General features: G+C 46.3%; 2 protein-coding genes across 5 annotated transcripts in view; one reads left to right on the top strand and one right to left on the bottom strand.

Moving 5' to 3' along the window:
• PPP1R14D (protein phosphatase 1 regulatory inhibitor subunit 14D) overlaps positions 1 to 8619 on the top strand; it is a 21742-nt gene extending 13123 nt beyond the window's left edge. The window contains exons 3-7 of one of the 3 annotated variants that reach the window (XM_042252293.2): positions 593 to 639; positions 6172 to 6213; positions 7759 to 7888; positions 8082 to 8114; positions 8304 to 8619. In XM_042252293.2, coding sequence (XP_042108227.1) covers positions 593 to 639; positions 6172 to 6213; positions 7759 to 7888; positions 8082 to 8114; positions 8304 to 8369 — 318 coding nt within the window. In that variant the 3' untranslated portion in view covers positions 8370 to 8619. The remainder of the gene's footprint in view (positions 1 to 592; positions 640 to 6171; positions 6214 to 7758; positions 7889 to 8081; positions 8115 to 8303) is intronic. The other 2 variants (XM_060418598.1, XM_060418597.1) reach the window with 2 other exon arrangements.
• Positions 6953 to 16455, bottom strand: ZFYVE19 (zinc finger FYVE-type containing 19). Of its 2 annotated transcripts, XM_042252291.1 has the most exons (12): positions 16307 to 16455; positions 14756 to 14877; positions 14545 to 14598; positions 14058 to 14176; positions 13816 to 13961; positions 13360 to 13468; positions 11083 to 11292; positions 10585 to 10664; positions 10165 to 10263; positions 9936 to 10063; positions 9739 to 9853; positions 6953 to 8883 (listed from the first exon to the last, which is right to left on the bottom strand). In XM_042252291.1, the coding sequence occupies exons 1-11, from the start codon at positions 16358 to 16360 to the stop codon at positions 9775 to 9777; spliced, it is 1200 nt and encodes a 399-aa protein (XP_042108225.1). In that variant the 5' UTR covers positions 16361 to 16455; the 3' UTR covers positions 6953 to 8883; positions 9739 to 9774. The 2 variants fall into 2 exon arrangements, with proteins under 2 accessions (XP_042108225.1, XP_004010499.3); XM_004010450.6 differs by having other exon boundaries at positions 6953 to 9853.
• Between the last annotated feature and the right edge of the window lie 72 nt (positions 16456 to 16527).

The raw sequence follows: 16527 nt of genomic DNA, 5'->3' as shown, positions 1-16527 counted from the left end.
GTTATTTCATTCAGCTCTCCCCACAAGCCCATTAGGTAGATTCTGTATTGTTGTTGTTTAGTCACAAAGTCCTTTCTGACTCATTTGGAGCCTTCCAGGCTCCTCTGTCCATGGGATTTCCCAGGCAAGAATACTGGGGAGGGTTGCCATTTCCTCCTCCAGGGCATCTTCCCAACCAGGTATCCAACCCAAATCTCCTGCTTGGCAGGCATATTTTTACCACTGAGCCACCTGGGAAGCCCAGATACTGTTTTACTGTAGAGGAAATGGAGGCTTAGAAATGTTGAATAACTAGCCCAGGGTCACACCACTAGGCAGCCCTGCGACCAGGAGCTTAGCGTCTGCCTGTAGCGCCTGAATGTTTATTCAAGTAGCTTCGTGGTTCCCCAAAGTTCTTCAGAAATAATCCAATGCCCCTGTTGCACTTCAACTGAATTTCAGTCTACTAGGGTGGGGCCCAGGCACTGGTCTTTTTCATAAACTCCACTGCTGATTCTAGTGTGTGGCTAGCAAGAACCTCTGCACCAAGCCGGAGACCAGAGTGCTCCTTGTCCACATGCCATGGCCCTTGTTTCTCTCCTTCCTTACTCAGGTCCTGTCTTTTTCTTGGGAGACAGCAAGGTTTTGTGACTCTCCCAGGTAAGAGCTGTGTCAGTGGTCCTGCAGTGGGGGTGGGGAAGAGTGATTCATGTGGCCCAGGCAGTCTTGTCAGGCTCACTGAGTCACATATCAGTTTGGTCCAGGTGTTGACAGTGTCCCTGGCAGCGCTTGTGGAGGGGAGGGAGATGGCCTGGAACTGGGAGCAGGAGAGGCAAGGTTTCTTGACCTGTGTCTACTCTGACTTTGTGGGACATTGCCCTGCCCTTCATTCCTGCCAGCACCCTGCCTCTCTGGACCTGTTTCAATTTCAGATTGTTAGACTTTTGGATAAAAAGTCTTATATTTCAGACACCTCAGGGCAAATTGTTCCAGGCATTAGAGAGAGACAATAGCCAAAGAATCTTGTTTTGCAAGATCAAGGCAGGGGAAAAGCTGTAGAATTATGAGATCATAACGTTAGAAAACAGGACATGTGGGAAGACTGCTCCCAGGAAATGACTGGAATAAAACACCTGACCTGTGGTTGCCATGGCAGTTGTCCAAAGGTGCCAGGTGGGAGTTCCTGTCCTAATCTCTGCTTTTTTCAGCAGGAAGCAGGCAAGTGGGTGGGAAGCACTAGGTAGAGGCTGGTCACCTTGGGCAGAGATTGAGGCAACTTGGTCTCCAGCTTACCTTGCTTCAGTTCTATCTTCATAGAGTCCCTCTCTACCAGGTGCCCCCCTACCCCCGGCCACATACCCACCCTGGATAGCACTGCTGGATTGGTTCCAGGAGTAGGTTGCATCACTGTTTTTAGTTTAGTTTAATGGGACCCAACCTTCCTTTGTTGGAGGGCCCCACCTCTTCTCACTGGGTGTGCAGCCTGTTTTAGGGTCTTGAGAAGAGCCAAGTCTGGATTCAACAAGGCAAACTGACTTGGGCCCTGGGGCTCCTGTTGTCCAGAAATGGTTGTGTAGATTTGGCTTTTAAGCAGGGACTTAAACACTCACGAGCTTCTTCTATTTTAAGGAGACTCCTGTTTAACACTATGCCCTGCTTTGGTTACAATCCCCTACTTCCTATCTCCTTTACAAGGCTCCTTAGTGGATTTGCACTCAGAGCCTTTACTAACTTTCCCCCTTCCCTTCCTATCACTATTCAAACCACTGTAATCTACAAACCACTGCAACCTGACTTCTGTTCCCACCACTCTATTGAGACCTCTTGGCAAAGTCGAGCATCACTACCTGGGGGGCTAAATCTAGTGTACATATCAGCAGGAGACACTGTTGACCACCCCAGAGTTTCGAAACATTCCTGTAGTTTCCATGACACCATGCATTTTGAAGCAGCCCTTTTGATGTGATGGCATTTAAAAAAAACAATCTATTCAACTTACAACTGTAAAAATGTATTGCCTAGGGCCCTCCCAAGGTCTGTCTTGAATTCCTGGGTGATCAGGGATGACCATCCACTCTGGCTGAGTGGAACTTGATTTGTCTATCAGTCCTCTGTGAGGTCAGGGAACTGTTCATTTCTGTGCCTGCAGTGTCTCATAGTATTTGGCCTCGTGAAGTTTTACCCTCTGAATGCGTACCTTGTGTTCAGCAAAAGCTCAGGAGAACCCTTATGCAGACTTTTGGAGGTCTCTTTCTTCATAACTCCCTCCTCTCTAGAACTTGTCAATTTATAACCACCTCAACCCCAAACTCTGATCTCTGTCATATCAATTTAGCATGACCACTGCGCTCTGCTTGGGATCTGCCTCTCAGCTCTGTGGTCTGGAAACTGCCTTCAGGATGAAACCCAGGACAGTTGTAGAGTTTACCTCTTTCATTTCCCTTCTTTCCCAGGTAGTACTGAGTTACCTGTTGTCTAAAGTCTGAGAACACTGTTCATATATTTTTGTCTAGTTTTCTAATTATTTTCTGACTAGTTACTTATGTTGAGAGAGTAAATCTGGTCCCTGTTACCCCATCATCAGAAGTATAAATATATTGTTAACTCCTACTCAGCCTTCAGGTCTCAGATTAGAGGTCACTTCTTCCTGGAAGCCTTCCTAAACCCTGGTCTTGGCTAGGTTCCCCTTTCATGTGCTCCTGTAATATCTCATCAGAGTGCTTATCACCCTGTATTATAACTACCATTTTGTTTGTCAGTATCCCTCAGGAGAATATAAGCTTTTCAAGAGCAAGACCATATCTGCTTGACTTGCTCTTATGGCCCCAGGACTCATCACAATGCTTGGTGCACAACATGCTTTCAATAAGGATGCATTTAATGAATGAATGCTAAATCAGATGAGCTAGAAACCAAGGAAGCAAAGGAGAAAGTCTAGAGCTTAGGGTGAAAGAACTAACTTAGAATCCTAGCACTAATTTACTTTTAAAAGGGTATAGAAAGACCAAAACTAGTAACAGTGATTAACCATCGGCAGTGGAAGGAATGAGAGGGTAACTGAGGCATGTTTTTCCTTCTTTCTTTTCTAAATCAACTTTATTGAAGCATAATCCACAGAGGATAAAAATGCGCCTATTTTTAGAGTAGGGGGCAAGCATTACCTCGTCAAGATATGGAACATTTCTGCCACCCAAAAAGTTCCCCCAATAGCACTTACTTTTAAACAATTTATACAACCAAATTACTTAGTGCATCTGTTTTATTATGTCTCCTCAACTGCCCGTAAGACAGGTTCTTTGAGGGCAGGATCTTTGTTTTGTTCACCGAAATTCCCAAGGTCAGAGTGCCAGGTTAATAGTAGCCACTGGACACGTTTGTTGAATGAATAGATTCCAGATAATTAAATACTCAAATAGAAAAGATGAAATCATCAAATATCTAGAAAAATGTAAGATGACTATCAAATATTTACCCAAATCAGTATGGGAAGAACCTGCTAAGCATAGAAAAAAAATTTTTAAAAAGGAAGCAAAACTCAACCTGGAAAAAAACATTTCCAATTATATAATACACCTATTTCTCCAGTGCCTCCCCCAAACAATATATCCATGACACATGGAATGCTAGGGATAATCTGAATCAAAACAAACAAATAAACTTATTAAATCAGTTTTAAAAAACCCTCAACAACCCCATAGAAAAATGGAGAAGGCAGCATTTCTTGCAGTGTGTTCTGGTGACACTGGGGGTTCCCAAGACCTTTTCAGAGGGTCTATAATTATTTTCATAAATAATGTAAGAAGTTGTTTGCCTTTTTGACTATACTGATATATGCACTGATGATGCAAAAACAGTGGTGGACCTTGCCATGAATCAAGAAAATTGCACCAACCTATTCTAGAAGTCATGATCTTCCTCATCAGGCAACTTTCACTTAAGAAAGTCCCTGATGAAGCACTACAAAACCTTGAGTTTACATCTTAAATTTTTAAAAAACATTTTTATTAAGGTGTAATCAATATTTGTTTCAGGTGTACAATGTAATGATTTTATATTTGTGTATATTGCAAAATGATTACCATGATAAGCCTAGTTAACAGCTGTCTTCAACATAGTTTCAAATTTTTTTTTCTTTTTCTAAAAATAATTTTATTTATTTATGACTGTGCTGGGTCTTCACTGCCGTGCGAGCCTCTCTCTAGTTGTGGTGCGAGGGCTTCTCATTGTGGTGGCTTCTCGTTGCAGAGCACAAGCTCTAGGGCATCTGGGCTTCAGTAGTTGCAGTGTGCAGGCTCAATAGTTGTGGTTCCCAGGCTCTAGAGTTGTGGTGCAATAGTTGCAGTGCATGGGCTTAGTTGCTCTGACGCATGTGGGGTCTTCCCGGACCAGGAATGGAAACCTTGCCTCCTGTATTGGCAGTTGGATTCTCTTTTTTTTGACTGTGTTGGGTTTTAGTTGCGGCTCATGGGACTCTCTCTAGTTGCGGTACCCGCGACACATGGGATTTTAGTCCCCTTATCAGAGATCAAACCTGAACCTGTGTCCTCTGCTTCTGAATGTAGTAAGGCAGATTCTTAACCACTGAACCACCAGGAGAGTCCCTGGCAGGCAGATTCTTTACCACTGAGCCACCAATTTTTTTTTTCTTGACAGGAGGACATTTGTTTTTTCTTTTTTCAAACCCATGCTCCCTGCAGTGGAAGATTCTTAACCACCAGACCACCAGGGAAGTCCCAAGGAGGACTTTTAAGATTTATTCTTTTAGCAACTTTCAAATAGGCAGTACAAAATTATTAATTCTAGTCACCATGCTGTACATTAGATCCCCATGACTTATTTATTACTGGAAGTTTGTACCTTTTGATTTGCTTTACCCATTTTGCCTTTTCCCACCCCCACCTCAGCAACCACCAATCTGTTCTTTTATTGATGAGTTCTTTTTTTTTAATGCCACATATAAGTGAAATCATACAGTGTTTCTCTTTGATTTATTTCACTCAACATAATACTGTCAATGTAATTCACGTTGTTGCACATGGCAGGATTTTTCTTTTTTATGGCTGAATAAATTTCCAGTGCATATATATACACCACAGTTTCTTTATCTGTTTACCCCTTGATGGACGCCTAGGTGGTTTCCATATCTTGGCTATTGTAAATGAATACTGCAGTGGACATGGGGGTTCATATACATTTTTGAATTATTGTTTTCACTTTCTTTGGATTAATATCCAGAAATGGAATTACTGGGTTATATGGTAGTTCTATTTTTCAGTTTTTGAGGGACCTCCATACCATCTTCCATAGTGCCTGCACCAATTTACATTTCTACCAACAAGGCACAGAGGTTCCCTTTTCTCACATCCTCACCAACACTTGTTATTTATTTTTTTGCTATCTTTATTTTTAAAATACATGCACAATGGTAAATTTTTTAAAAAATAAAATGGTACACAAAGATGTAAAATGAAAAATATGTCTTTACTAACTTATAGAAACACTTGTTACTGTCCTTTTGATAATAGCTATTCTAATAGGTATGAGGTGATATTTCACTGTGGTTTTTTCATTTCCCTAATGATGAGTGATTTTACCTGTTGGCCATCTATATGTCTTCTTTGAGAAGAACGTCTATTCAGATACTCTGCCCGTTTTTAAAAATTAGATTTTTTTGCTATTGAATTGTCTGAGTTCTTTATATATTTTAGATATTAACACTTTATGATTTGCAAATATTTTATCCTATTCAGTAGGTTGCCTTTTCATTTTGTTGATGGTTTCATTTGCCGTGCAGCTTTTCTCTTTTAATGACTTTATTTTTTATTTTAATGACTTTATTGTTTTAGGTTCACAGCAAAACTAAACAGAAGGTGCTGGGAATTTCCATATTCTCCCTGTCCCCACACATACATAGCTTTCCTACTATCAACATCCCCCTACTAGAGTACTAGTGCTGATGGATTTATATTGCTACATCATAACTACCCAAATTCAGAGTTTATATTGAGATTCACTCTTGGTGCTATACATTCTGTGGGTTTTCACAAAGTATAATGACGTGTGTCTACCCTCCTGGTATCACATAGAGTAGTTTCACTGCCCTAAGAATCCTCTGTGTTCCACCCATTCACCACTCTTCCACTGTAACCCCTGGCAACCACTGATCTTTTTATTGTCTCTGTAATTTTCCAGCATGTCATATGGTTGGAATTGTACAGTACATAGACTTCTCAGGTTGGTTTCTTTTGTTTAATAGTATGCATTTAAGCTTCCTCCATGTCTTTTTATGGGTTTATAGTTCATTTTGTTTTAGCACTGAATAATATTCCATTGTCTGGGTGCACCACCATTTTTATTCATTCATTTACCTACTGAAGGACATCTTGGTTGCATCCAAGTTTTGGCAAGTATGAATAAAACTGCTATAAACATTCATGTGCAGGTTTCCATGCAGATATATTTTCAACTCATTTGGATAAATATCAAGAACACAAGTGCTATTTTGTGTGATAGGAGTATGTTTTGTGTTGTAAGAAAGTACCAAACTGTCTTCCAAAGTGGCTATGCCATTTTGGATTCCCACCAGCAATGAACAGGTATTCTTATCGCTCCATAGCCTCATCAGCATTTGGCATTTTAGGCTTTTGTTTGCCTTTTAATAGGTATGTAATGGTATCTCATTGTTATTTCAACTTCCAATTCCCTAATGACATATTATATTAGCATCATATGCTATTTGCTATCTTCATATCTTGTTTGGTGAGGCAGATATACAAAATTCCCCCATTTTAAAATTGGATTATTAGTTTCTTTTTGTTGGTTTTGAGAGTTCTTTGTATATTTTAGATAACATCCTTTATCAGATATATCTTTTACAAATATGTTCTCCCAGTCAATGGTTTGGTTTCTTACTCTCTTTACCTCTTTCAATTTTATAAACTATGTATTGCTTACATTTTTGCAATCACTATAATAACTTTTAAATTTAGCTTTATTGAGATATGATTCACACACCATACAATTCCCACTTAAAGTGTAAAATCCAAATAGTTTTAACTATCTTCATAGATTGTACAACCACCAGTATGGTCTAATTTTGGAACATTTTACTATCCATAAAAGAAACCCTGTACCAGTTAGTAGTCACACCCCATTCCTTATCACCACCACTCCCAGCCTTAGGCAACCACCAATCTACTTTGTGTTTCTATACACAAACATCCTATTCTGGATGTTTAATACAAATCGAATCATATAATATGAAGCCTTTGTAACTGGCTTCTTTCACTAACATGTTTTCAAAGTTAATCCCAGTTGTAGCATGAATCAGTCCTTTATTTCTTCTTATTGCTGAAAAATACTGTATGGCTACATAGTATTTTATTTATCCATTCACCAGTGGATGGTCATTTGAATATGAATAATGCTATGAACTGCATTCATATGTGATTTTTACATGAATATATATTTTCACTTCTCTTGGGAATAGACCTAGGAGTGGAATTATTGGGCCAAATGATAACTTTATATTTAACATATTAAGGAGCTGCCAAACTGCTTTCCAAAGCAGCTGCACCATTTTATATCCCTACTAACAATGTTTATAACTCTTGAAATTAAAGATCTCTTTTTAAAGAACCCTAGACTTTCAGATAGATCATAGTAGGTGTTTGGTAACTGTTGAATGAAAGGATGAATGGGTGGTTTGAGTGAGGAGAGGAATTGAACATGGAAAATAAAGGGTCGGAGATGGGTGAACCCGACTGCCTTTCACTCCAGCACCAGCTGGCCGGGCTCCTCTGAGCCCCATGTGATTCCCACACAGGACCAACCAACTTCTTCAGAGCCTGAGATCGACCTGGAGGCTCTCATGGAACTATCCACAGAGGAGCAGAAGACTCAGTTGGAGGTAGAGTGGGTGACCGGGCCCCAGACCCAGGGTTGGGGGATGGAAGCTGGGCTTGGACCAAGGGGAACCCAAGAACCCTGCTTTCCCATCCAGTGTGGGGAAAACCAGTTCAGAGGGGAAAATTCCTGGGAGACTGGGGACTCGTGAAAAAGTGCTGTGGCTCAGGGACCTACTCTTTGCTTTCTTCCACCAGGCTCTTCTCCAAAACTGCCCTCGCCCCACAGAGGTAAGGGATGCTCTGCTGGTCTGGGCTAGGAGGGGGCCCAGTGGGCCGGCAGCTAGGCCCTGTGTCCTTCTCTCCTTCCCTGACTCGGAGGCCATGGGGTCAGGCAGAGACTAAGGGAGGACTGTGGTGGGGTAGGTGTGACCCCAGAACTTGATCTCATCCCTGCCTCTGCTCCTGTTTCTTTCTCAGCCTTTTATCTCTGAGCTGCTCAGTCAACTCAAGAAACTTCGGAGACTCAGTCGACCTCAGAAATAAGCCTTGTGAGACTAGCTTTATCAGCCTCAGCACTGCCCAGTCTGCCCTGAACCCCTGGATCTTCGGCTGGGTGGGAAACAGCTCCGTGGGACCCAGACGAGGAACATGGAGAATGAGGAGGGACATTTGAACGCCACTGTCCATGTGCAGCCACAGCTGGTTCCTGTCAGCTGTACTGTCTGGGAGCCAGTCATGGCTGTTGCCCAGTGCCTTCCCATCAGCCAAGTGGATAAAAACTTCAGGAGCCCCAGCTTCATGGAGTGTGGTGCATATCTGTGCTGACGGATGGGGGAGGGAGAGGGTGAAGTCTTATACCAGAGGGCCAGCATCCAAGTCACTAGGCTCCCATATACCTCACCCGTCCACGTGTCCAGCCACCCATCCACATATGCCTTGAGAATTCAAAGATACAGGTCACAGTTCTGTGTCAGAGAAATCGTCGTCATGCAAGGTCCCAGAGGCCAAGCAGAAGGCACCTGGCTAAGACACACAGCATCCTGGCACCAACAGGAGCCTAAGTGGCAAAGACCAATAGGAGAGTTAACTGGAAAAACCTAGCTGGGTCTGGGGGCATCAGAAGCTAAACCTTCCTCCCCCACTAACTGATCCAGGAGGCCTCAGGCTGAGGACTCTCTCTTGAGCCAGCTCCAAGCCAGAGGCTAAAAGAGAAAAAACAGGGACTAAGCAGAGGGGCATAAAGGATATAGGCTGAGAGCCCAGTAATCAGGTAAGGAGGGAGCTGGTGGAAGCTGACAGTGGGTCTGAATGGCAGGCAGCTGGGGACAGGAGCTGTGGAGGTGGCATCCTTTGGGATAAGGCCAGAAGCAGGGTATGCATTCGCCGTTTGTGTAGGCAGTGTCTGAGTACTAGAAAGGTTGTGTAATCCAAGACGGTGGGGCCTGGGGGCATGCCTACTGCATGTGAGGCCACCAGGAGGGGTGGGACTATTCCTGCCTGGAGAAACTTTTTCCTTCTTCCTCACTTCATAGGACTCTGTTCCTGTACCTCTTCGAGGGCCCAGGCTCAGGATCCATAGGGTTCTATAGATAAACGATGCTGGTCCAATGAATCACATATTTTATTAAATCCTCCAAGTGCCAGTGGAGGACCCTGGGCTCTTGAGCAAGTTTCAAGGCTCCTCCTTAGATTCAGACTGGTCTTGCCCTGTCTCTCACTTCCAATCCAGACTCCAGCGCTGGAAGGCTCCTGACCTCTGCCTTCCCTCTGGCTCCTCTAGTCATTGTCTCCAGTGGAGAATCCTTCCTCCTTCTAGGAATGGAGGCTTAGGGAAGGGCACATTCATAAGCAGTCCAGCCTGTCATGTCCTGCCATCAGATGCCCTGGAGGGTGCCTCAGCCTGTGTGCTTGCCTGTAGGATGACCTTCCTGGGAGGAACAGGGCTCCCTCAGTGCCCTCGGCCTTTATGCAGGGGCTGGTAGGCAGATGTCTGGTGCTCTTTAAGCTCAAAGGCATCATGGCCTTCCCTGCAGAGCATAGAAATAGGTCAGAGATCACAGGTACTCCTGGAACTCTCCCAGCCCCAAAGAACATTCCACCTGCACCCACCGGAAGCAGCGGATGCAGTAGAGGTCTCCGTCGCAGCCAGCACAGCGAAGGGTGGCATCCTCATTGCAGATGCAGCACCAGGGGAGCTCCTCTTCCTCTTCCTCAGGCCTGGTGGCCATGGCTTGGGCCTTTAAAGACCAGGGAGGGATGGGGGACATCAGGTACCTGATGGAGGTGGGAGGGAGGCTATGATGGCAGCCTGGAGGTCTGTGTCTGTGGTTCTTCTCACCTTAGGCTCTGCCCTGCAGGACTGGTCTTGGAGTTGGGGAGTTGGCCCCACAGGGATGTTAAAGCCACTTGCCTCATCCAGGGCAGCTTCTTCGGTGAGCTGTGGACAGAGTGAAGAGGTACAGCTCCTAGTTCCAGGCACCCCGCCAATGCACAGTATTTCTGCGGTTCGTAGCCTAAGCTCTCAACCCATCTTCCTTGATCTACTGTCTGTGGCTGCTGATGTCCCATCTCAAGGGCCCGGAGGCAGGTGTGGGTCACGGGGGCAGAGGAACTTCAGCTAGAACAGGAGCTTTAGAGTGACTGGCCAGCGAGCCCCACAGTCGGGGGTGGGGGGCAGAGTGAATGGGGCCAGGGGGGTGGTGGGGCAGCACAGCAGGGACCGGACAAGGAGTGGTCAGGTGGGTAAGGCAGAGCCAACCTGCCGCAGGACTCTCTGGATGGCCTTCTCTTCCTCCTCTTCATCATCGCTGTCTGGAAGGTGGTAGTCCTGGAGGGTCACTTGAAGATGGAGGGCAGGGAGCAGGGGAAGAGGAGTGAGGTGGAGAGCTCACCGGAGTGGCTGTACTGCTGCCCCCAGGAGTGGCATGGTTTCCAGCCGCACTTGTTCCAGAGTTAAGCTGCCTCTGCAGCCACTCTGATCAGAGTGGCTCTGATCCCCCTCTGCCCCCTCTGCTGGTCTGGACAGCATGAACAGAAGGCTCTGCACCTGAAGGGACCCGGGGCCCCTGCCCCCTGATGGCTGCTCCTTGTTCTTCATCCACCGTTTTGCCCTAGCACTTGTCTCATGGTTCTAGGCAGTGCTCAGTAGACTTGGCCTGGCAGAGAGTACAGCCACTGTGCAGAGCTTGGCCTGGGGGTGGGAGTCGGGGGGCCTGCCCAGGGGACACGAGTGGGCGGCTGTTTTACCAGCCTCTACCTCTGTCAGGGTCCCGTCCCTGCAGCACAGCCAGGCGCTTGGCGAGGGCCAGGATGCGCTCCTGCCGCGTGTTCTCCTCCCGAAGCTCGATCGCTGCCTCAGCCAGCAACCTGCTCTTCTCCTCCTCCAGGGACCAGGTGGCTTGCCCCCTGGAACTGGTGCTCTGGGCCCCTGGGTCCCCCCGGTTGAGGTCGTTCTGGATAGAGGTGGCTAGAAAGAGTGATGCATTCGGGGAGGGAGACATTTCAGGATCTCTCATCAGAAACCACTGAGCCCATTTCTTAACTTAAAAAAGAACCCCACAAATTATCAGCTTTTTGTTCCATAATAGTTCCTGTGGCTTATATTGCAAATAAAATTAGTTATTTTATTCATTTTCCCACATATAAAAAACTAGTAATCTTAGACATTTTTTTCCAATTAAATTCATCCCCACCCACCTGACACTTTACCATGTTGCCCTTAGGGTGGGTGCCCCATGGTATGAAAATCACTGCCCAAAAGGAGCAGAAGATGGGGAGGCCAGGGTCCAGCCAGGCTCTCTGCCTTACAGGCTGGAATCAGCATTTCTGGGGAGCAGCACAGAGAGGACATGAGGGAAGCTGAGGTCTTGAATGTCACTAGGGGGGAAGAAGTTTACTTGAGTGGGTGTGGCTCTGACATGATCCCCTTTAGCTCAGAGTTTTAGAATAGGACATTTGAAGTTAGACAGCTTTGGGCTGAAGTCCCAGCTTTGCTACTTAATAGCTGTGTGACCTTGGTCAAGTTCCTTAAGCTTACCAGGCCTTAATTTCCTCGTTTATAAAATACAGATAATAGTAGTAATCATAGGATTACTGAGGATATTCAGTGAGATTGTATCTCTAAAGCAGGGTTTCTTTTTTTTCTTGGCTCTACAACACGGCATGCAGGATCTTAGTTCTCCAGTTAGGGATCAAACCTCTGCCCCCATCAGTGGAAGTGCAGAGTCCTAACCACTGGACTACCAGGGAATTCCCCTAAAGCAGGGTTTCTTTTGTTTTTTCTTTGGGTTTTTAAACTTTTTATTTTGTTTTGGGGTATGCATGCATTTGTGGTAGTTTCAGGTAAACAGCAAAGGGATGCAGCCATACACTAACATGTATCCATTCTACCCGAAAACTCCCCTCCCATCCATGCTGCCATATAACATTGAAAAGAGTTCCATGTTAAAGCAAGGTTTCTTAATCTTGGTTCTACTGACATATTGGACAGGATACACCATACCTTGTTTTACTGTACTTGACAGATAATTGCTTTTTCTTTTTTTTTTTTCCTTACAAATTCAAAGTTTGTGGCAGCTCTATGTTGTCAGATGGTAGTTAACAGTTTTTAGCAATAAAATATTTTACAATTAGGTATGTACATTTTTTGAACATAATGCTATTGTACACTTAATAGTCTATAGTATAGTGTACATACTTTTTATATGCGCCTGAAAACCAAAAAATTCATGTGCCTCATTTTATTACAGTGAACTTGAACTGAACCCATAATGTCTTTGAGGTATGCCTGTAATTCTTTGTGGTGGGGGCTGCCCTGTGTATTGTATGACGTTCAGCAGCTTCCTTAGCCTCTGCTCACTAGATGCCAGTGGTACCCTCTGAATTGCAACACCCAAAATGTCTCCAGACGTTGCCAATTGGGCCCTGCAGGGAAAATCACCACCATAGTTGAGAACCACTGCTTTGAAGCTTTAGGAGAGCTCTGTCCAAAAGAATTTTTTATGATGATGGGAACATTCCATGTCACGTCATGGTCTGTATCTGTGCTGTCCAAGATCATAGCATGAATCTCTTGTGACTACTGAGCATTTGAAATGTGGTACCACTTAGGAACTCAATCTTAAATTTAATTTTAAATAAATAGCCTCTTCCTTCTTATCATCATTATCACAGAAAACATTACTTACTATGAGCCAGGCAGGGTCCTAAGTACTCCTGGATTAGCCCATTTACTCCTCATGACTTCTCCATGAGGTAGGTCTTGGAAAGTGAGACTTCAGTCAAGTAACATGCTGAGTGTCACACAGCTACTAAGTGGTAGAACAGGGAATCACTGTCTGAGCATAAAGCCTACACACTGATCTACTAGGCTTATACTGGCTCCCATTGGAGTAAACATTCAATAAATGGCAATCCTTATAATGTTGATATTTTCTAATTTATATTCACCTCCCAGAGTGTCAGCATTGGAGCCTCTCCCACCTGGGGAAAGAGTAGGGGGTGGGTCCCTGGGGGAGCCAGGTGGAGAATATACCTGGGCCTTCTTGTTCCCAGCTCTCATCAATAGCCACCTCCGCTGTTAGCTGTGTCAGCAGATCCTGTGCCTGCTGCACCTGGGTCCTGGGGTCCGGTGGTTGATGTGCCTGCTCAGAGGAGGGAACCTCAGTGGGGAGTAGGGAAGTGGGGAAGCCACATCATAAGGCTCAGAGCAGTTCAGGTCAGGGCTGGGTGCTGAGGAGTTCCCAAAACTCAGGGAAAGGGGACTAACCAAGAGCTCATGTAATCAGGTAGGTCTTGTAGTCCCCAACAGAACCTAGGGGCCACTCTTTGCTGCCCTACCCAATCCTGCTGCTTGTCCCTGGTTCCTTGGCCTGACAGCAGGCCTCAGGAGCAGGAGGTACTCCTGCGAAGTATCTAAGCATACATGTATCTGGGCTTCTGCTGGGTCCTTGTCCCAGGACCTCCATCCCTCCAAAGTCACAGCACTCACCATCTGGGGGGCCTGAGAAGATGGAACTCTGCCTTGCAGCACAGCAAGCCGTGCCTCCATCTCCTGGGTGGAAGGGACAGGACCCTGGGATGCATCCCTCAGTGCAGCTAGCCTGGCTTCTATCTCCGCCTGCGAGGGCACTGACTCTGCAATTGGCATAGAGAAGCCTTCTAAGATCCAGAGGGATCCTACTCCCAGGAGCCCTGGATGGTGTCTTTTCCACCCTGTCTGGGCCTGCTCACTGGGCTTGTTCTCCTGGCGGAGCCGTGCTAGGCGCTCAGCAATGGCTTGATCTTGCTGGGTCAGTCCATGGCTCCGGGGAGTGCGGGGCTTCTGCTTGGCTTCCAATGCTGCCACACGCCTGGCAGGATATGAGATAGAGGCTCTTGATGAATGCAGAAGGGAGGGGTGAAGGCACCCTCGCTGTTTCCTATTCAAATCATTTCTAGCCAGCTAGGGAGGCCTCCAACGGACAATCTTTTGGGTTCATTGCTCATGTCACACTGCACCCCAACCCAGCCAACTGGCAGGAGGGTTCAGCTGAGAGGGTGAGGTCTACCAAGAACCTTTTCTGGGGAAGGGACTGATGAGCTGCTCTCTGAGCCCAGGAGGGCAGTCAGGAGCCGCTGATCCTGGGCTCATTTAAGCTAAAGGCTGGGAAGAGACTCCTATCCTACGGCTCCTGTGTCCTTTCCCCTCCCCATTTGTCTCTGTCCCTTCAGCACTTACTTCTTATAGTTCTGAGGTGGTGACCACTTGGAGGCACTGGCAGGAGAAGAGCCTCTACAGAGAAGAAATCTAGTGTCAGAAGTCACCCACCATATGCCTATTGGTGCCCTCCACCCCAAACAATCCCGAGTCGATCTCTAGAAAGCTGAGAGGCCTGGCCAGCTGCCAGCTGCCATGCTTGGCTGAACCGTCACCCGTGTTGGCTTCTCACCTGGTCAGAACCTCATGGCATTGCTTGCAGACCTTCTGTTGAGTGTTTCCAGCTCGGGGAACTGCTGCACTGAAGCTAAGGCAGCCGGAACAGAAGGCCCGGCCACAGTTCTTACAGCCATACTGTAAGAAACATGAAGCAAGGAGTCTACCTCTCACCCACCCCTGGAGGCTCCTCATGGGGACTCTTGGAACACACACACACACAGAGCAGACTGAAGCTGTGACCAGCTGCTGGAAGGAGGATGGGGAATGGGGCCCCTAAGGCCTGGAGAGAGATGGGGGGTGAAGGGCAAAGCGATTCCTGTCTCCAGTCTTCTATTCAAATCTCATAAAGCTTCATGAAAAATTCACATGCTTTCTACTCGGTCTTCAATTCCCTAACACAGGAGTGTAAACGATGAATAGGCAAAGTCCCATGCTTTGCCTATTTGCCTATTTGAAGAGTCACTGACTCTTCAACAGAGCAGAGACAGAATGCAGGGCCCATGCCTTCTCTGTTCTAGCAGAGATGGAAGGAGGCTTGATTCAGGATGGGATGGTAACAATAGCCTCCATTTATTAAGCATTTACTGTGTGAGTGAAAAGTGAAAGTCGCTTAGTCATGTTGGACACTTTGCGACCCCATGGGCTGTAGCCTGCCAGGCTCCTTTGTCCATGGAATTATTCAGGCAAGAATACTGGAATAGGTAGCCTCTCCCTTCTCCAGTGGATCTTCCCAACCCAGGGACTGAATCCACGTCTCCCACATTGCAGGCAGATTCCTTACTGTCTGAGCCAGGCACTAAATTCAGTACTTAACATTCAACACTTGATTTAATCCTCAATTTATACACACTATCATACTTAATCCTGATGACAACCATTATCACTCTTATTTTAAACAGGATCAGAGAGGTTACTAGACTTGCCTAAACCAAGGTCACCCCTGTGAATGATATCAGAGCCCCAATTTGAATTCTGACCACTTTAATTACAAAACCCAGGTTTCTGAGGGCTCCATGATCGCTTCCCTACCAGCTATTCATCCCGCCTATCTGGTTCCTATCTCCTGGCCACACTGAGGCAGAGGAAGCCTGCTGTTTACCATGGGAATTTGGCAGGTTTGTGCTGAGGACAAGTGAGACTTTGCTATGTTGCCCTGGAGACAGGAGAACGGGCAGGCTGCTTGATGGTGAGGGCTTCAGAGCAGAAAGAGTAAGGGGCATGGTGTAGTGCAGAGTGGTCACAGAGTATTAACTAAGACCGGGCTGCGGAGGAGCAGGGTGGAGGGAAAGAAACAGCCAGATCCTACACTTGGCGGACAGAAAAGCTTAGCTTTCCGAAAATGTCAGGAGCCTGATTTACAGTTTACAGGGAACTCACATCCAGCACCTTAACCCCGAAAGCAAGGGAGTGTTAGCCCCGTTTTATAGAAATGTTAACTGAAGCTCTGTGGCTTCATAAAAACCGCATGTCTGGAGAGGGCCCATAAAACCAAGCCTAGGACTGCAAGTCCCGTGTATTTCCCTCCACTTTGCGTCCTCCCTCTAGCCCATGAAGAGAGACTCGCCTCCTTCTTGAAGAGGGTGAATTTGACAGCGCACCCGTAGCACCTACTCTCCATCCTGTTTCCCGATGCGGCGCGGCAGGATCCGCAGAGCACACCTCTTGCGGGTCTGGTCGGGCCCCTTGCACCTTCACCCAGCCCCGCCCCTACCTACCACGCCCACTCGCGCGGGCCAGCCAAAGCCTCCGACAGGAGATTCGCGACAGTCACCCCAGCCGGAGAGC

Source organism: Ovis aries, chromosome 7 (assembly GCF_016772045.2).
Source record: "Ovis aries strain OAR_USU_Benz2616 breed Rambouillet chromosome 7, ARS-UI_Ramb_v3.0, whole genome shotgun sequence".
Lineage (NCBI taxonomy): Eukaryota > Metazoa > Chordata > Mammalia > Artiodactyla > Bovidae > Ovis > Ovis aries.
The sequence above is the reverse complement of the archived record's forward strand: the minus strand, read 5'-3'. Positions and strand labels throughout refer to the sequence as shown.